Source organism: Dermochelys coriacea, chromosome 18 (assembly GCF_009764565.3).
Source record: "Dermochelys coriacea isolate rDerCor1 chromosome 18, rDerCor1.pri.v4, whole genome shotgun sequence".
NCBI lineage: Eukaryota > Metazoa > Chordata > Testudines > Dermochelyidae > Dermochelys > Dermochelys coriacea.
Window position 1 is genome coordinate 19,711,887 of NC_050085.1, and position 20,586 is coordinate 19,732,472.

Genomic DNA, 20,586 nt, shown 5'->3' on the forward strand with positions numbered 1-20,586 from the left:
ATCACCACTTTATTTTCAAATATCCACCCTATATTCAGAATTCAGACCCTGGTCCCAAAGACTTAGCCTCCTCTTTCACAAACGCAAACAATTCCACCAGGTTAAATTGTCATTCTTAGCCCTTTGTGTTCAAGCCTGTAGCAGCCTCTCACTCTCTCCCTCAGACAGACCCACTGTCATCTGAGCACCACACTAGTTTTGTCACAATGGATCTTATCAATTAACTCATTCACATGAAACTGCATTTTTCTCTGCAACAGCCTGGCCCCAGCTGCCTTATGCTGACTTGTGGCTGGCCTCAAGGATGCGCCCATGCAAATGGTTAGGGTAAACTCACAAGCTTTTCTCACCAACAGAAGATGATCCAAAAAACGATAGATATTATCTCACCTGCTTTGTCTCTAAGATCTGGTATTAACAGCACTGCAATCAACAGTCTTCATGTGAGGACTACGACATTTGTCCTAGCAGCAGTGTATTTTAAGGTGAAATGTCACTACTTTGTGAAGTCAGGCAATGTCCACAATATTTTCACAATCATGGTGGATTCCTAAGAAAGACTAAACTGCCCAAAACCAATAAGGAGGTAAGTGGCATCTAAAGACTAACATATATTTGGATATAAGCTTTTGTGGGTAAAAACCCACTTCTTCAGATGCTTGGAGTGAAACTGCCCACACTTCCACTACTTTTGTAGGCACTGCCTGCATCCAACTAGATTTTGCTTTTTGACTTACGCTGTAGGTGTTGTTTAAACTATCAGGGCCCAAGTCCAGCACAAAGAGCTTTGCCATAGACTTCAATAGGCACCTGTGGCCAAAACATAGAACTGCCCCTGTGCTAGGGTAGACCCAATGATGTCCAACAGGGGAGATTGGCAGGGTAAACAGAACCCTAGCCATGATATTGTTGCTGTAGTCAGCACAACTGGTGTAAACTATTCTGATGAAACTGCCATTCAAGTTGCATCAGTCCCTTGTGCTCAACTCTAGGCTATGGAATGCACAGAAGGAAATGCACAAACTCCAGGCAGTACTGTCAATTAATCACAGCTGTTCAATCAAAGACTCCATTAACTTATCCTGCAGAAGTCCTGCTGTAGCACAGCTTGTGAAGAGACATTTGGGGCCAGGGTTTCAAAAGCACAAAACATCAATGGGAGCAGAGTTAAGCCAGTTGTTGGAAAATGCCAGTTCCTCAAAACTTTTTTTTTCCTAAATGGAAAACTTCACTGAAACTGATCTGTTCCTGCAAGGACTTTTTCAAAATGACATGAGTTTTTGGTTCAGAAAAGCAAGTTTAGATTTTTTTCCTCTTTATTTTAAACAATTTTTAAAATGATCAAAATGAAGTATTTTGTTGTAAGACTTCAACTTTTTTGGCCTGATTGGGGTTTGGAAAATGATTTCCCACCCATCTCTAATGCTTAGTATGGTTGAAAGTCCTGACCTTATTATTATCAAAACCACCATTTATGTAAACATTTCACTAACTTTGGGAGCTGTCGCACTTGGGGTCTGGCCCAGCTGCTCACATGATTCCGACAACACTGGCAATTATGGTTTGTCAGACTATCAATCACATGTAGAGACCTATCCTGTTCTATATTAAGACAGTTTGTTTATGTTGCCTCTAAAACTAGAGCGATGTGATTCCTAGTTGCATGAAAATGCTCAATGCTGTTTAGTAGTAGCTTGTAAACCTGTCAATTAAAATAAAACAAAAAAAGGTGATTATATTTATTATTTAAACTGTATCTTTGATGGGTAAATGCAAACATCAGAGCTATACTTAAACCTGCTGCCTATGTGATGTGCTTTCTTAGTACTGACCTATTTTAAACCCCTTTGCCAGTAATGCACAACCAGATTTGTTATTCAGTTGAAGGGTCCTTAGCTCAGTTGTATAAGTTTGTCTCTGTCACAGAATGTAGCGGCAGACAAAGGTGGAACCCTCAGCCTCAAACTTGAGGTTCTTGTTGTAGTTGGACAGTGTCATTTTTGAAGTTTAATTTTCCTGCATGTACAGTGTTTGTCTAAGATGATTCCCAGGAAGAAGGTGAAGTTGGGATTGTGTGCTGACATCAACAAGAACAAACTGAACTGTAGCTGGGTAAATGTGGTATGAATTGCACTACAGAGCAAAAATGCTTAGTATTGCTTTTTCCTATGCATTCAACTAGGGTACACAGCCTGGTCCTAAGTGCATTTTGGAGAGATTAAGCAGTGAAATCATATTCTCTATAGCTTTTATTATAATCCAAACCAGGTACCACTTTATGTTGTTTTTGTCATAATACTGTGTTCAAGCACTCACCAGAGTAGAACATGTATAAATAACTTTTCACCAAAGTTAATGTTTCTTTTAAAGCAACAAAGTTTCTTGTACCCAGCTGTGGAGAGGAAGGGTGTACTCCATTAAGTTGCTGCAGTGGAAAACACCTTACACAAACTTACCTTTAAACATCTCCAGGATAAACAGGTTAGTAGCTCAGCTCCTTGGAAAGACGAGGTTACAAACACTGAGTCTGATCTATGATGCTACTCCAGCCCATTATTTTATATACATACTACTACAAACCAGACTGCATTTCCTGTGATGCTGGAAGAAGCAGTCACGTGTAAATCAAGTCTCATTAGTTTAACAAAGTTTGCACAATCCCCAGAGTCCTTGTCACCCACAAATATCAAATGCTCCTCTATAGAACCAGGACTTACAGTACATTTTGGAACTTAAATGCGAGTGCTCTTATGACTAACTTATTGAATGTTTATTTTATTACAGCATGGTGGCCAATGATAAACTACCAGGAAAGACTGCTCACAAGTTCAAAAATCAAGTGATGCAGCACCTCCACATGCTGGGGCCAGAGATCGTTGGCTACAAGCATGAAAACACATTTGTACATCTTCCCATAAATATCTTTACATAAATATGTATTTTGATTAAAATTCCACACAGACAATAAAAAAAAAGTAGAAGATGAGTGGCAGAAGTCCACTAATTGCCCCCTGGAGAAAAACCACCTTTGAACTACTGTGTCTCTATGATAGAGTAAAAATAAAATGCTTCCCAAAGTTTGTGATCCTCAATTGAGCATGAAATTCCAACAGCATTTTTCCCAGGTGCGTGGCTTTTTTTATACACTTGTTCACAGATTCCTTGCAGGGACAAGCTGAGTTGTGTGCTATAGCGTCAAACCTCTTAGGCTGAATTCCTGTGTGGTTAGTGTTAGTTAAGACAGGTTCAGCAGAAAGACCAGAAGACGCTGACTCTTGTTTTCCTCGAACATGGTGGCTGCATGACTTAATGTTTCACAGGCTGGAAAACTTCCCTGGGAGAGAACAGGTAGGATATTCTAGCTGCCACAGCTACAAGAGATGAGATAACAATGTGAGATCTTCTTATAGGGCAGGAGCGCAGGTCAGAATGCCCTCTGCGCCACTGCCCTCGGTTGGACTGATTCATACCTACTCAAATGCTATTGGTTTTCTCACCTAGCTTTAATGTAGCTACTTGCCTGAGGAAGGCATGCTCTAGCTAGCACCACACGGCCATGGTGTTGCTGCTGTTAGTATCTGCATTAGTGTAGGCTATGGCTGCAGTCACACCCTGCATGGCTGAAAGCTCAACCACTCTACCTGCCTAATGGAAACCCCTTTGGTGAGAGCTTGTCAGGTCCAGGCCATAGGGCTGCTTTAGCTGAGGATTGTGTCTACACTAGGCTGTATTATGCCCTCTGGGTTTTGAAATTTTGCAGGACTAACAATATGAGGGCACCCCCCCAGTACTAAAAGCACTAAACCACAACCATTTGCATCTTGCCCCAATCAGTTACTGGTGTGGGGTTACAATGGGAACTATGGAAATACCAGAACTGCTGCCTGAAGTTACCTTCTTGACATGTAGGTCCTATGTACCCGTTAATGCACGTGCACTGGCCATTCTGAGCATTGCAGAAAGAATTGACAAGGCCACAGTCACAGGTCAGGGCGCAGTCTGGGCCAAATTTATCCGTGCGGCAGTCTGGAGAGGTAAAGGCAGAGAGACTGTTTGGAGGAGCTGGAATTATTTCAGCACATTAGCTTGCAGAACTAAGCACAGGCCTGGTGAAAGGTAAGGGGGCAGTTTGCCCCACGAGAGAGATGGGATGCTGTACCTTACCCCTGGATTTGTTAGACCACCCTAAGGGCTCAGAGGGGAGTTCAAGTTCCATTTGGTTGTTGGCTTCTTGACTCCAGCTAACTATCGGGGCAGAGGAGTGTGATGTCAGGGGACCACCCATCCACTAAGGGTGAGATGGACCATGGCATTCAGTCACTGCTGGGAGACCTAGAGGTGAATAGTCCCGCATCCCATAGGAACACCTGGAGCCATCCAGTCCTCCATGTCAATCATTCAATATAACATTAGTACTTATGTTTTATGAATGTGACCTACAGAGCCAACTGGCACAATTCTCCTCTTGCATTAGTGTATGGCTGGTGCAAGAAGAACCAGGTCCCATGCCGTCTGGCTAGGCCACAAAAATGCCCCTCCCTTTAGTAGTCCCAGCCCCAGACAGGAAGTGATGATAGCACATCTGTCCTTAGATCACCCTCCCTCATACACACTTGGACACCTGTTATGTCTGTTGCAAATAATCCACACTCACCCAGGTCACACTTGGCACCAGTTTTTCCAGATGGACACAGGCAGCGCCCAGTGACTGGATCACATGGTGCGTTTCCTTCACAGTCACACAACTGCTGGCAACCCTCTCCATGCCACCCCTCCTCGCAGCCTGTGAGCACAAGAGAAAGGGTGACGGGCAGCACAAGGATCTTTGGCCCTTCGACCAGTGCTTTTTCCCACATAGCCAGTCTTCCCAATGCTGACTCACCCCCCCCCCCCCCAAGACAAGAGACAATCTTCTTTACATGGAAATGATCTCAAGGCACCAGGAAACCCTCCATGCTTCTTCCCTCTGCAGGCAGGGCCAGGCCTGCACCCCATTAGTAGGAGGCCTGTGTGACAGAAGCTGATTCTGCAATTGGCCAATTACCCCCCATGGAGTGTTGTGCAAAACAGCAAATTTTGGAGGAGAGAGAAACAATTGCTTGATTATTGATGTATTTTTGTGCCTCTGCTTGCCTAAATTTGAGTCATTCCAACTGGCTCAAGATAGCAGAAAACTGGCGTCTAAGAAATCACTGTGAAGAAATGTTGTCTGGGATCAGAACAGAACTCCAGGGTTCCATTGCTGTCTCCACCTTCCCTGGTGTCAGCTACCTGAGAACACCACAATGGGTCTGGGTCTGGCGAGAGAACACCACAATGGGTCTGGGTCTGGCGAGAGAACACCACAATGGGTCTGGCACTACTTAACTAATTCAGTGGGTTTGATGTTTGATGAGTGGGGGGCAAGCACTCTGATTAGTGAATACTACCTCATACTTCCTGAGCCAGAGCCATTATAAGATTATCTTAACACAAGTCCTGTTTGCCAGCAGTACCTTCCCCACAATGCTGAGTGCCACTTATGCCAACTGGAAGTAGATTTGCACACTAGTATAAGAGATCAGCACTGGGTCCTGTGTATGCAGTGACAACACTTCACCTTTTGATGGGAAATACGCTGAAGTCATCTATACCTTTCTGACAGCGATCTTTGTGGAAGCCAGCAGGACACAGACACTGACCGGTCACTGGGTCACAAGTTGCTCCATTTTGACAATCACACAACTCCTGACAATGAAGTCCATGGAAACCCGGAGGGCAGGCTGCAAAGGAAGCCAGTTGGAAAGTTCATTAGTAAGCATAGAGCACTTCAGTGGGGCCTTATTCGCTGGGGGTCTCAGCAGCTCACCCTCCTGCTAACCCCTGGGAGGAAACATGAGCCCTTTACACTGGGAAGTTTTGAGATGCAGAGGGACAATCCTGCTCTGTGTTATGAAGGGGTGGGGGGGGGGGGATTAAACAGTGGTCTTTCTGACACTTATCCTTCTAGAGAGCAGGCTACTGCTCTCCGTCTGTCTTTTAGCTCCATGCTGCACACTGGAGCCACAATCACCATTTATTACAGTAGTGCCTAGGAGCCCCACTCACGGAGCAGGCCCCCATTGTGCCAGGTGCTGTACAAACACAGAACAAAGGGCTTGAAAACTATCCAGTCAGCTCCTGAAATTCAGGAAGATTGCTGAGTGTAAAGTTTTACTCTTTCCATGAATCTCAATAGCAAAAAAATGTAAGCTCAAAAAACTCTTCACGCATCTGAAATATTGTGCAGGCCATGGTAGGCTTTGCCCATGAAAGTCCTCTGCCATTTTAGTGAACAAAAGGGGAAGATTTAAGATGAAAAATGCAAAATGTCATGTGTGACGAGGTGGTATCTTTTATTGGACCAACTTCTGTTGGTGAGAGAGTCAAGCTATTGAGCCACACAGAGGTTAGGGAAAGGTACTCTGGGCTAAATGCAAGAGGGAACAGATAGTTTAGCTTAAGTAGTAAGAACATGTTCTAAGGGACCATTCAAGGTAGAATAGCCCATTAACACCTCTGCAGTTATAGGACAAAACAGGTGTGCTGGTAGGTTACAGATTGTTGTAATAAGCCATAAATTCAGTCCACGAGTGTGTGAAACTACCCAATCTTTCCCTTTGATGCAGGTGTGTGGTAGCAATGCCTTTCCCACAATACTGCTAAGGAATCTGAGGTCCTAGAAACAGATCTATTTGTCTGACCTGAGCACAGTAAAGAAACACAAACATTCCAGTAGGGACCATGTTGCTGCTTTTTTGTACTCTGGATTGTTTTTAAGCAGTTGCTAGCGTGGGTCAGCTTATGTGTGCACAATCCCAGCTCACACAAAGAACAGGACATTCAAACCAACAGCTTCTTTAACTTGACTGATTAGTGGTGTACAGGGCTGCCAGACAAACACTGCAAATGCAATTTCAGCCGGGCTGTGCAATGTTATGACCAACACTAGGTTGACGAAGGCCACATGTCAGGGCTCAAGTGGATCACCAAGCTGCTTTGTCCACACGCCTCCTTTTTATCCCTCCCCAGGACAGCGCAGTGGTGAGCTGGCCCCAGGCATTACCAAGAATTCTTCCAATGTGCTGATGCTTGTGGTTTTGGCCTCTGCCAGAGGCAGGATACTAGACTTGATGGCCTCCTGGGATCTAGCCCAAACCCCTCCCCAGCTCGCTCACGCTCTCTCTCTCTCTCTCTGTGTGAGTGTGTGTATGTGTGAGAGAGAGAGAGAGAGTGAGTGAGTGTGTGTGTGTAGTGGTGCCACTGGGCCTCTCACGTGCTGTGATGTTCAAACTGCCCGTACGCAAGTCAGATTGGCCCCTCTGCCTTATGTCTCCTGGTGCCCACATTAAACATCTTTGCAACACAGCCTCGGAAGGCAGAAGGAGCAGCACTTCTGCTGCTTGAACTTACTTTGCTCACATAAGTGCCCATAGTGCCCTCTGCGGCAGTGGCAGGCTCCTGTCACTTGGTCACAAATCCCATCATTCCGACACGCACAGTTCAGCTGGCAGTTGGCGCCATACTTCCCCGGGGGGCATTCTGCGGGGAACGCATCCAGAGACTAATTGGCACATGGCTCATACACAAGCACATCCTGAGCTGCAGTGACCTGTGGCTAGGCCATGCCTCACAGGGCGCAGCTACGCCTGTGGCTACGGCAAAGAGGGCATCAAGTCTAAACACAAACTCCGTTAGTTTAAACAATTGCCAGGCTGGTGCTAGGCCGGAGCACCTCCGGGGGATTTACCCAGTTCGCAGAGTTTCCCGGTCCGCCCAAGCCCACACAAACAGGAGCCGTCGGCTGCGTGGCAGATTCCTCCATTCTGACAGGAGCAGGTCTGCATGCAGCCTGCCCCATACTGGTTTTTCTGGCAGACTGAAAAAAACAAAGGAGGAGAGAGTGGGAACCGAAATCTGATGTGATCAGACACTACACCAATGGGGGTGGGGTAGCTTGCCTGTACCCAACCCTACAGCCCTCTCCAACCATGGTGGTGAAATACCCAGTCTTGGTTAAATGGCACCATGGTTAATGTTTACCGTGTTCACAGCTGGGACCAGTTCTTCCTGCTGGACAAATGCAGATGCCTGTCACATGGTGACAGGTGGCTCCTTCTCCACAGGAACACAGGTGCATGCAGTCCTTGCCATAGCGACCAATAGGACAGCCTAGGAGAGGATTCACTTCCATAAGAGATGGTGACATTAGCATTCTTAGAAGCAGGCTGTGGGGCACAGGGCACTTGCTGGAGGATTCTTGAAATCTTTAAACCATGGTTTGAGAACTTCAAGAGCTCAGACATAGGTGAGAGGTTTATTGCAGGAGTGGGTGGGTGAGATTCTGTGGCCTGCGCTGTGTAGGAGGTCAGACTAGATGATCAGAAGGGTCCCTTGTGACCTTAAAGTCTATGAGTCTGAAAAGGAAGGTTCTTGGGTTCTTTTCAAGGCTCTGCCACTAACTGTGTGATCTTAGGTCTGATTTGGTAGAGAAGAAATAAGAGCCATCTAGATCACTTGTGGTGAAGGAGGAAAGCATCTTAACAGAGGCTCCAGAGCCAATCAATGGGATGCTGCAAGGGTGAACTGCCAGATTAATGAAGCACTTCCAGACACAGGAGCAATTATGGTGCAGAAAAAAAACCCAGCAAGAAAGTGATTCTATTTCAATAAAAGCAAGAAATTAAGTCAGTTATTTAGGAGCTGTAATAGTGGACAGGCTCTTTGTCCACCATCCTCTCCTGTGTGATTCAGAGGAAGAAAAAGTAGTGCACACAGCCAATGGTGTAGTGTTGTACTCGGGAGAAAGACTTCCTTCCTGACACTGCAGCTGAGCAACTCATGCCCTGAATCATAGGACTGGAAAGGACTTTGAGAGGCAAGTCCTGCCATGAGTGCAGGAGACTGGATTAGATAAGTATTATCTAGACCATCTCTGACAGGTGCTTGTCCAACCGGCTCTTAAAAATCTCCAATGATGGAGATTCCACAACCTCCCTAGGCAATTTATTCCAATGCTTAATCACCCTGACAGTTAGGAAGCATGAAATTATCTCTGTCTACACATCATGATCATCTTAAACTCCTACCTCTTGCTGTAGCTCTCTCTGGTGAAATCCATTTTGGCAACAGCTTGAATTTTTGCAGCAATTCACTTTCCCTTTGTTTAGCTGATGTATCATTAGAACCATAACAACAATTGGAGAAAAAACACCCATCCCACAATCAGTAATAAGAAAATTCTTCCACAAAGGTATTTTTGGCAGGGTCACTATTGCTCCTGCAGGGGTTTTGACAGAAAACATTTTGCTGGAACCCAAGAGGAAGCAGCTTCATGAATCTGTTCTTAGAAGATGAACCAAAGCTGTCAAGATTGTCCCGCATTGAGGATATTATTAGTAATGTATAGAGGGGGGTTTATTATTCTGTTTTGTGGCACCTTTACTATGTGACTCCCTTCCGGTTCAATGTCTAAAACCTTTCAAGTGTAAGAAACACCCCAAACTTATGGATTTTTGCTTTTACTGTAGTTCTGGACAGTGAATCATCTAAAACAGAAGTCACTGGGAGTCAGAGGAAGAAAGAATGGTCCATGCATTTCAGTAATAATTGAGAATTCACTCCCAGCACTTCCTCCGCTAGCAGACTTCTCTAAACTAGGCAGTGAAAGATACTCAGTGTAACGTTTTGCAAAGCTTCACTTGGAAGACAAATGTGCTGCTTAAAATCTGCCTGCAATGTTCTTAGACTGTGGCCCGCATCACAACTGCTACTCTCTTTCGTGTGCATGGCAGCAAAGGAATCTGCACACTCACCGATACCGCAGTCTGCTCCGACATACCCAGCGGGACACTGACATGTCCCTGTGGTGGTCTCACAGTGTCCTCGATTCTTGCACTTACACTGCTGCTCACAATTGGGGCCATACCAACCAGCTGAACATCCTGGGGGAAAATTAAAAAAAAAAAACCCAACGCTTAGAAAAAATGACAAAGCTCAGACACCGATCATGTGGCACGTGCACGGATGTTCACAATGCAAGTTTCTCCTCCCCAATGTTTATTTTTAAACACTAGGTCGCAGATGACAAGGCAAGATGATTCGAAATAGTGTGTAGCATCATGGCAATCTAAGGGGTCCGCCGATTTACTCATCAACATAAATGTTTGTAGAGACGTTGTTAACCACGGTTTACTTGCTCATAAAACAACAATTGACATTGGTGAGTAAATGGTGTTGGTAGGAACATATGCCAGAGAGTGACACCACCCAATTCACTTCACTCAGTGAGAGGAGGTGGGAGAAGGTCATTTCCTGTATATTTTGAGCGAGAAGCTGCTGATTTCCTGACTAATCTGAACAAAGATCTCATGGTGAGCAAGAGAAAGCGGTCCAGCTGACATGACATGCACACCAGCAGGATGAAGATTCAGGAAGCCAGGTCTGTTCTTGCCTAATGGACTGCATGATGGAGTGGACTGTTTTGATTAGCTACAATCCACATATTGTGACAGAAATAATCAAAGCGTAAGGCCATCCTGGGTTCCTTCATCCTCCCAGCACCTGCGGACACAAAGCCCAGCATAAAACACGGGGAAATGCTCACAGCTCCAAGACACTGGCTTCTCAAAAGCAGGCCAAATTCCACATTTTATCTTTCATTAGCCAAATCTTATAGAACTATAAAAAATAATCAGCTAAGTCACTGGTTTTCAAGGAGGCTCCTAATGGAAAAGCTATTAGTGCAGTGAAAATACATTTTTAAAAATCACTGCATAGAAAAACTTTGAGCAAAAATGAAATTGGGGGAATATTATTTTAAGAGGGCTGCAATAAGGTGCCCATCAATCCCTGCCCTTCCTCCAGTTGCGCAGTCAAAAGGACGGTGAAAGTATCTCTAAATAGCCCTCCTTGCTCTTGGCAGAGGGAAACTAATCGAAGGAGTTTTACTCGTAGAGAAAAACAACAGTACAAAATTCTCTGTTGGTCATACTATGTAGCCAACTTGCCCATGGGTTAGATGGGAAATGGCAGAATATGGCACTTGTGTATATTAAATTGTTTTTCATGGCACAAACTCACTAATTAGTAAGAGGAAGTGTGTGTATGGGGGTGAGAGAGTGCATGTATGCATGTGGATTGATGGAGGGCTGTGTGAATATGCAGGGACAGATGGAGGACTAAAGGGAACAGAAAATGCCTGTATGGGCAGAATCATTTTTCCCATTACCGGCAAGGTTCACAAAGACATAATCTGGGAAATGTTTTTTAAAATCTCAAGCTGCACGAGTGAGGGGAAAGGAAAGCACAGTGGGAACCTGGGATGACAGCCAATCCGAATACAGGAGGTGCCATATTGGTGCAGCCCCAAGGCCCCTGGAGTTCAGTTCCTGGCCATGACTAGTATCCAGTGCTGCAGAGGAAGGTGGAGTCCCCTTTTCTCTGATTAGGGAATTGTGAATGCTACCAGAAACTTCCTTCCTGACCCCACAAGATGATCAGCTTATGCCCTGATATATTACCATGGACTCTCCTTGGAACACTCAGCATGAAGAACACAGTCCCTGATTGACTACCATCCAACAGAGAGGCTGTAGGTGAAGTCACATGAACCCTGACAATGCTGAAGACAAAGGTTAGAGCAAACTCACTTAGCTGGCAATTTCTTCCATGGTAACCAGGCGCACAGATACACTCCCCAGTGACAGGATGACAGTCTTGGTTCACTTCTGGGCACTGGCAAGCCTGAGCGCAGTTCAGCCCAAAGGTCCCTGCCAAACAGGCTGTAGGAAGAGAGAAGATGAAGACACCACAGCATTATTGTGGGGGCTCATGGTCTCCCCCCAAACCCTACTCCCTAATGTATTGTCATTTTTAGAACTCCACTATAGAGCAGGACTTATTGGTATCAAAACCCAGAGCCATGATTTAGAATGGCCTTTAGTGTGCATGGTCTTCATCCACCACTCAAAGCAAGGGGAAATCGGAACCAGTCTCGCTGGTGTATCCTGTTTTGAGGAGCATGGGGGTAGCTGCTAGGATGCACAAAGGAGTGGGATTGAAAAGGATTGGAAGTATTTTCAGATATTAGATGCCCTCTGCAATCATGCATCCACACATGCAGAGAGAGATCTGAAATACACACACTTACAGACTGAAGAAAGTGCTCACATGTCTCTGTCTCTCCCAGACTTGCTCATATCCACAGGAGCTCTGTCTTACTCTGATTTATTGCTAATCCTTTGGATGGAATATGCAGCTCTGGTTTCCCACTTGGCTCCCTTTGCTCTGTTATGATTATGTGGGCATGCACCGCCTGCCAAAGTGTGAGCTGCTATTTGGCAACGCATTGAATTTTTAGTAGTAATGGATTGAGCCGTCTAGTTCCCTGGACTCTGCTAGTAACCGTAGAAGGGCTGTTCCCTCCTCCGTACATTGTTCACATCCATTGCCCATAAATCCTGGAGGGCAACCACACTGGCCAGTGACATGGTTGCAAGGCGTTCCTGGGGGACAGTCACAGCGGCTGGCACAGTCCTTCCCAAATGAACCAGGCAGGCAGGCTGTAGGAAGGAAACAAGGTGGGGAAAAGAAATCAAGACAAAAGATTTGTGAATTCTTCCTAGTACCCAGCACCAGCAGGAATTTTATGGCCCCAAAATAAAGTGTAATTAAAGGTTTAATGCAATATTGTTGTAGCCTTCCTGGAAACATGAAAGAAATGCCCCACTGAACATTGATGTGAGCTGAAGACACGTCATGTCCCACCTGGGCACCTTCCGTCCAAGGAGTTGCTAAGAAACCGATGTCTCCGTAAGTGAGCAAATCTCAAAGTCTGGCTGCTTCCCCCAATCATCCCAAGGCCCCCTTTCCTCAGCATACTTCTCTGTCTAGTGCACTGAGAGATGCCAGACTGACAAGCCAAGAAAACAGTCCTCTTAATCGAATAGGTACAGTGGGGCACCAGCCACACAAACTTCCCCACAGCTGCCTTGGCCTGGAGGGACTGTGAGAGAGGTGAGTGGGAGTTCAGTTTCTGGGACCCACTTAGTCCTGGGCCTCTGGTGAGATGTCTTGGTGCCTAGCAGTGCCAGTAATGCTGTGGCTATCTGTCTACTGGGGAGTGTACCGGGGTCGAACTCTGACATCAGCCAGCCAGCAGCATTTGTTACAGCAATTGAGGTACAAGCCTCTTTCTATAGCCCACTGCCCATCCCCTGAGCCATCTAGTCCTACTTCGTCTGTTACTCTAGAGAAATCAGGCTCATTCCCAAAACGTCCAGGGCTCCGTGACTTCATCTGAGGCTGAAATGTAACGAGAACATCCTGCACACCCGAGCAGCAGAGACGATGCAGAGGCGACGTGATTCTCTCACCTTTCTCACAGCGCTGGCCCCTCCAGCCTGAGGGGCAGTCACAGGCGCCAGTGATGTGGTGGCATGAGACTCCAGCCCCACAGGCGCACTGCTCTGCACAGTGCTCTCCGAACGTACCCTTCGGGCAAGCTGCAGAGATTCAAATGTACAGAGAGGTAGGGGTTAAAGGGGTGCTACAGAATGAATACGGGTATGGTCTGATTTCATTGCACAGGGCAATTCAAACTATGCACTCCAGGCACAAAGAACTGCAAACATTTATTTTATGTCCCTTTCGTGTTCTCATGTCAAGGGGTTAAGTTTTATGTTTCACTTCATGTTTGACAAGTCAGATGGGATCTGTCAGTCTGCAGAGCTGGGTCTAACGAGACTAGGAACAGGATCAAATAGATTAGACTAGTTTCCTTTCTGTGGTGGTGGCGATAGGTACCAGCCTGACAGCTCTGGAGAATGGAGCCCTTCGTTCATCCCCAGAGGGAATACAGCATGGGCAAGCTTCCCAACACTGCTTAGCTGGAGCACTTCAGCCCTGACCTGAAAGGATCCCTGTACCACAGCTGTTGAGGAGTGAGAGGAGAATTTAATCTCTGTAGCCCAGTCAGTCCTTGTCCTCTCGGCTGAGCCCATCAACAAGGGATCCAACTGTGCTGCTGCTTTACCTGGTCAAAGGGGAAACTCATTGACTGGGAATAAACTCATGTGACACTGGCCACTGTACAGTCCCCAGACAATAACATGTTAATCACCACTGCTCTGGGCAAGAGTGAATCAGTGAGCACCAGGGAAAAGGCTCCATCTCCCATTACGCATCTTCTGAAATCGCCAGGCCCCTGGGCAATCCATTGACTCAGCATCTCCTTGCCACTCTCTGTAGCAATCTTTGCTTGTTTCTGAGAGAGGGATTTTCTGATTCTTCTGTTCATAAAGCGAGGTCATAAGGTCAGTTGGGCCAAATTCAGCCTTGGCCTAAACAGTTCCAACTCCCATGGAAGTCAGCAGAGTTGCACACACCTACATCAGGGCTGAACTTGGCACATCCGGTTGGATTTGTGACATCACCATTACCTTTGAGACAACAGACCATGAGGTCAGAAACTTTGGCAGAATCTGGGACAGGGAGAAAGTGTGTGCTGAGGCGGGGAGAATAGCTGAGCCAGACAGGAAGAGGGGAAGAAAGAAAGTTGTGAGCCGACAAACTGCTCTTTGCACAAACATTCTCTTCTTCCTAAAGTGGTGTGAAAGTCTCTCTCTCTCTCTAACAGCGCCAAATGTTTTTGGAAGCATTATTCCTGGCACCATTTAGTGGGAGCTGGAGGGCCAGGATAGTATCACCATCAGGGCCATTTTCTTCCTGTCATCTATGAGGAAGTGAGAGGCTGGTTCTTAAAGCAGATGAAAACCAGATAAGACAGTCATTGTCTGAATTTTAGAGAAGTTACTTGCATAAACACAAGCTACACATCTAATTGGCAGCTAGTCAACATGACTGAGTGCACAAATTCAGTAACTGCATGTGCAAATGACAAAATAGGTGCATTTGCCCAGGCACTCACCCAATTTGCACATGCAATTGGGGTAACTGCAAGCCTAGATTAGGGACATAGTTGTGCATATATTGTGTGTGCATGTTTGCACACCTAACTTTTCTAAAAAACAATCCCTAAAAAGAAGTCAAATAAAGGATTCTGACTTTTGGTGGCGATGGGGTAAGCTAGCAAGGGATAGGCATTGCTGGGCTTTTTAAATCTTAATGTCAGTATAGACAGTGGTCTTGATGTAGTGAAATTCTGCCTACAGTGAGACAGAAAAAGTCCTGAATAGTTTCACTGCAAATCATCATTCTGGTTATGATGACCCATTGCTTCAAGCTGCCCTGTGAAAAGCAACAACTTGACTAGAGAAGGGTCATGCGCAAAGAGTTCCATATAACACAGTGACATGGACCTGTGATCTGGTAAAGTGCCTTGAGGCTGACTTGAATACCCAGCCAAAAGGATGGTGACTGCCAGTCCCCAAAGATTGTGGACAGTTAAGCGAGATGTGTGTTTCACGTTACAGTACTCAAGGCTGTACTGAGGGTGCGCCAAGTCCAGTCAAACCTCTTCATGGCACGGATCTCATTCTCTACTTTTCTCCTCAGACACAAGAACTAGATGGCTATGGTCCAATGCAAATAAGTGAGGGTAACAAGCAGGGAGGCTAGGGAACTGAGCAGACATTTGGAATCTTCCACTGAGCATTTGCTTCTGTGGGTAATTCTCTCCTGCACTTTTTAATTGGAAGGAGAAGCAGAACCATATACTGGTGTCGCTGGTTGCAATTTGCATCATGACACCACATCCAAGTCTGGAAAACACCAAAATAAATTTCACAGGCACCATCAGAACTCTGCCCTGGCCCCTCATGCACATTGGCCCAAGAGGAGCTCAATGCCACATAGCAGAACACTCGATATTCTGCTTGGAGAAGGCTCAGACGCTTCTCAAGATTCCATTCAGAGCAGAATCCAAAAATTCAGATACTTTTCTTCTAACCATGAGGCTGGATACCTCACAAGAGCACATCCTGCTTTCATCGGAGTCTGAAATCCCCCAGAGCTGCCTTATACAGATCAATGGAATGCCCATGATGGGGGGTGAAAAATCAAGCAGAAATAGAAGGGGTTCAGAGAGAGAGATGACAAAAGCTACTAGAGCCCTGGAATGACCTGCTGTGTGAAGAGAGGCTGACAGGGAGCAGGACAATGCTACACATAATGTACACACAGCTCAGCCAGAGAGTGCATCAATGAAAGGGATACTAATGAAAGGGATACTCGGGAAGGAGAAGATTAGGATTTCTCAGCTTTGCAAAGCCTCAAACAGCTCTTGAAACTTGCCTGACCTTCGTCCCACATTAAGAAATGTTCCAGCAACATCATATTACAGGCCACAGTCTGCTTCCTGCTAATGATCCAGGGAACAAAGCAGCCACACCCCCACGTTATCTACAAGAGCCCAGAACCAAAACAGTGACACAGTCAACACCTTGTAAATGTCAGGGCCTTTCCTAGCCATGCTGCTGAGGGTGGGAATCACTGCAGCAGACAAGTCACTCACGCCCACAGCTTCAGCTGATTACCAGCCTCAGACTTAATAACCCCCTTCACAGTGGGCTACATTTGCTGTGGCTTCTGGGACTTCTGGGAGGGGAGGGGCTCCCCTTTGCTGATCTTCTGGGACTTGATCCAGTCCCTGAGCTCTCCTTTCAACACTAGCTAATAGCAAAGGGATTGCCAGAGTACTTAGTAAAGTCTGTAGATAAGCTGAATATGAGGCCTGCGGAAGGCAGGCGTAAGAGCTTGCTGGGGCTTAGGACAGAAGCCAGGCATTTCGGGTCTGCACAAGGGTGCCAGCAGCGAGTAAGCTCAGAAGTTGGAAAGGGGGAGGAGGGAAGGTGATCTGGAGCAGCATAAAGCTATTAAAGTCTTGGGTCAGGTGGAGGTTTTCCTATGACATTTCAGCTTCACCCTGCCTTCCATTGCCATCTGCTGCTCAGGGGTAGGCTGTGTATCTGTCTAATTCAGGGTCTGCTCCTGCAGGTTTGCCATTGACTTCATGGGGAGCAGGGTGACATGTTGGGATCTCTGGGAAGGGATGTGGCCTTTTCGTGACTGTACAGCACTGGGTACACACAGGGAATGGCACCAATAACATTTCTTTTGTTCAGACCTTAAGGGGAGCACAGCGACAGGCAGAACGAGTTCGCAAAGCTGTTTTCTCTTGAGCTGTGCAAGCCAAATGTTGGGCCCTTATTTACTCAATAATTCCCTGGCACCTACAACAGATGCATCAAGCAAAGTAGCAGCTACCTCCAGAAGAGAGGACTTGTGCTTTTCTCTTTGTATCAAAAGCAGCCTTTTTAAAAAAAAAAAAAAAAAAAAAAAAAAAAACAAGGTAACTAGACTTCCCTGAACCTCAGAAAGGTTCCGTCTGAGGGAGGGCTCAGGCTAACCAAACCTGTTCCCTTGTCCTGGCAGGTAAGTAGAAGCTACAGCCATTGGTAGGCTCCTGGGACTTTCACTTACAGCTTTGGCACTGCTGCCCAGTCCAGCCAGCCCGGCAGATGCAGTGGCCTGTCTGACGGTCACACAGCCCCCTGTTCTGGCAGTCGCAGACTTGCTGGCAATCCACACCATACCATCCTTGCGCACATTCTAGGGGAAGCCAGAGAGTTGACTGAAGTGGTTTTAGAAATAGCACAATAGAAGCTTAGTCCAGAAATACAAACCCACAACTCCCCCTTGGGGACAGAAAGTAAGGATATGTCTACACGACAGCTGGGAGCAGCCCCCAACCTGAGTAGACAGACTTGCGCTAGCTTTGCTCGAGCTAGCATGCTAAAAATAGAAGTGTGGACATTGAAGTCATGAAATGACTGAAGTGAAATTAGGGAAAACTTCTCTGGAGTGGGTCAAATGTGCAACAAACGTTCTGCAGGTTTCAGTGGCCCGTGGTTAACATGGCTGTTCCATTCCTGGTGCTTACCCAGCTCACAAGCCAATCCAGTCCATCCTTCTAGGCATGTGCAGTGCCCCGTGACGGGATCACACGTTCCGCCATTCCGACAGAGGCAGTGCTGGTGGCAGTTCGTGCCATAGAAACCATATGGACACACTTGGGGAAAAATCAGGACAAAGATCAAAGTCAGAAAGCAGCTCAACACTGGGTTCAAAATGCAGAGATCAGGCCTGTCGTATTGTGGGAGGCAGGGGGGGTTAGGAGTAGATAGAAATGAAATGGAGCTGCTACCTCTAAAAATAAGTAACAAGAACACAATCCAGTAATGCCTAAGGGCTGCCTACCTGGGCTTACAGGAACGTTCTGCATTTTTACTTGCATATAAGACGTGTCAGGTCACAGGGGACTGGGCTGGGGTGGGGAAGGGAAGGGAGAGAAACAGCCGAGAGGTGAGGGAGTCGCCTGCATGGAAAATCTTCTCAGTACCGTAAACTCTCTCTTCTCTCCCACGCTTTCCCCACCCTCTGTGAGCTTCTCCACAGCTCCCACTTTAGCCATTTGGTGGTGCCTTGACCTCCTGAGCCCTGCCCGAGGCTTCCCCCATTCCATGTGTGCGAAGTAGGGATCAGCTCCAGCTCCCACCAACTACAGACATGTAGACGCAAGCCTGGCTCCTGGCTACTCTCTCTCTGTCCCAGTGCAGTGGTTCCAATGACACCAAGTGACCCCTCCGAAGCTCGCCAGGCTGGTGGGAATCTACCAACAGGCACGGCAGAACCTGTGGGCTGTGGCGGTGATGGTGGCATGAGGTCTGCCAGAGGGCGTGAGGTGGTGGGGGGTTGCAGACCACTCAGTCCCGCCCCATCTTGCTCCAGCAGCAGCCTGCTGCTCTCCTCCTCTCCCTCACTGCTGGGGGCTCCCCTGCTGCCCTGGACACCTGGCCGGCTGCAACCCCGTGTATTTTAAACCCACCAGAGCCTGCAGGAGCAAGAGGCTCCAGGCGCGGGGGGATGGGAGGAGAAGGGCAAGGAACACTGGTCCACTCTGTGCCGCGCTGCCATGGACACCTCCATGGATGGAGCCAACCGGATCCTGCCGCCAACCCAGGTGTGAGCTGCACACTCCCCTGGTTGAGTCACTTTTTGCCCTGGAAGGCCCTGTAATGTGACTCCTATGGGGGGCAGCAAAAAAAGGGTTGGGAACCTCAGCTCTAGTTATTGATCCCTCCTCTGGGAAATGGCACATGGAGCCCAAAACAGTGAGTTTGGGGGAATGTATTAGAATCCTGGGTCCCACTAGGGAAGGTCTCAATAAAACGTGGCACTGCAAGTGATTGGAAGACTGGAGGTTTATAGGAACAAGGAAGGTGGTTTTGGCTCATCATCTAAACACAGCTTGGCACAAGGCTGCTATAAACTTGGCTTTTCCAAAGGTGAAATGGGGGTGTGTCTTTCATAACACAGTAAACTTGGAAGAAAAGAGCCTTGATGCTGAACTATGCTTGGCCTGTGTTTTCCTGCAAAAGCTTTGTTGCTAGTGAAGATATTTCTCTTCTCCTTCCTGCCCCTGCAGTGAGGTCCATAACCCCATGCTTGCCACTTCACATGCTGCTGCCATAGAAACGAGCTGGGGTGTCACAAATAGAGCCTCCCAACGTCGCTGCAGGATCCAGTGGAACGTGCTCCTGTTTCTTGGGATATCTGTGCCTTGCATAAGGAGGCTGTGGGATCAGTAACTTGATGACTTGAAATTTAAGCAACTCAATGGTCCACCGTTGGAGAGTGTTTAGTCCGGAACACACTGCATTATTTTTAAAGGGAGTTGTATGAATTTAGTGCCACAGGTTGGCAGCCAGTGACTTCAATCTTGACTTGCAGAACACCCTGCTTTTCCACATCTGGACAATGCTACCACATTTCACTACCAAAGAACATAGGATGGACGCAGTCACCTTGGCGGAAAAACAACTTCTCTGTCGTTTATCATATAGTCAAGTAAAACTGGTTATATCTGCATTATCTAAATTTCTTTTAGTGCTTGATTCTGCATGCTAAACTTCCAGCTGCCAGAAGCTGGGACTGGATGACCGAGAATGGATCACTCAAAATTGCCCTGTTCTGTTCCTTTCCTCTGAAGCATCTGGCACTGGCCACTGTCGGAAAACAGGATACTGGGCTAGATGGATCATTGGGTTGACCCTTATGGCTGTACTTATGTTCTTATATTATGTTAAGCTGCTGTAGGAACCCCCCAGAAAAAGCACATAATCACATGCTTAACTGTAAGTACATGTATAGTCCCACTGATTTGGGACTAAATGCTTTGCTGGATCAAGGCCAGAATGCCCTTACTGAGAGTTAGCATGTGCAGCAAAAGTGGAAATGATTTGAACCATGATCCAGGCTCATCACCATGCCACTAGAGCACTCCACGCAGCCAGCTGCTAGGCTTATTCAAACTACAACTCACACAGATACTTGGAATTTTTTTTTCCAATCGCTGATTTTTTCCCCACGACAAGGAAGACAGTCTGGAATAGGACATGACCACAGGTTGTATTACCTTGCTGGCAGGTGGCTCCTGTCCATCCAGCCGCACAGAGACACTGTCCACTAACATGGTCACAGGTGGCATCATTAAAGCAGCTGCATGCCTGACTGCAATTATCTCCATACCAGTGATCCTTACAAGCT

General features: G+C 46.8%; 1 protein-coding gene across 6 annotated transcripts in view; it reads right to left on the reverse strand.

Annotated features, from left to right (window-relative positions):
• Window positions 1–2,231: 2,231 nt before the first annotated feature.
• The window catches only part of MEGF6 (multiple EGF like domains 6), a 272,172-nt gene continuing 253,817 nt past the window's right edge, over window positions 2,232–20,586 (reverse strand). For all 6 annotated transcript variants that reach the window (XM_043499841.1, XM_038376878.2, XM_043499840.1 and 3 more), the window contains 14 exons: window positions 20,456–20,584; window positions 17,921–18,049; window positions 17,461–17,589; window positions 13,395–13,523; window positions 12,453–12,581; window positions 11,670–11,801; window positions 9,834–9,962; window positions 8,062–8,190; window positions 7,769–7,897; window positions 7,432–7,560; window positions 5,634–5,762; window positions 4,655–4,783; window positions 3,895–4,026; window positions 2,232–3,371 (listed from right to left, as the gene is read on the reverse strand). In XM_043499841.1, coding sequence (XP_043355776.1) covers window positions 3,307–3,371; window positions 3,895–4,026; window positions 4,655–4,783; window positions 5,634–5,762; window positions 7,432–7,560; window positions 7,769–7,897; window positions 8,062–8,190; window positions 9,834–9,962; window positions 11,670–11,801; window positions 12,453–12,581; window positions 13,395–13,523; window positions 17,461–17,589; window positions 17,921–18,049; window positions 20,456–20,584 — 1,748 coding nt within the window. In that variant the 3' untranslated portion in view covers window positions 2,232–3,306. The remainder of the gene's footprint in view (window positions 3,372–3,894; window positions 4,027–4,654; window positions 4,784–5,633; window positions 5,763–7,431; window positions 7,561–7,768; window positions 7,898–8,061; window positions 8,191–9,833; window positions 9,963–11,669; window positions 11,802–12,452; window positions 12,582–13,394; window positions 13,524–17,460; window positions 17,590–17,920; window positions 18,050–20,455; window positions 20,585–20,586) is intronic.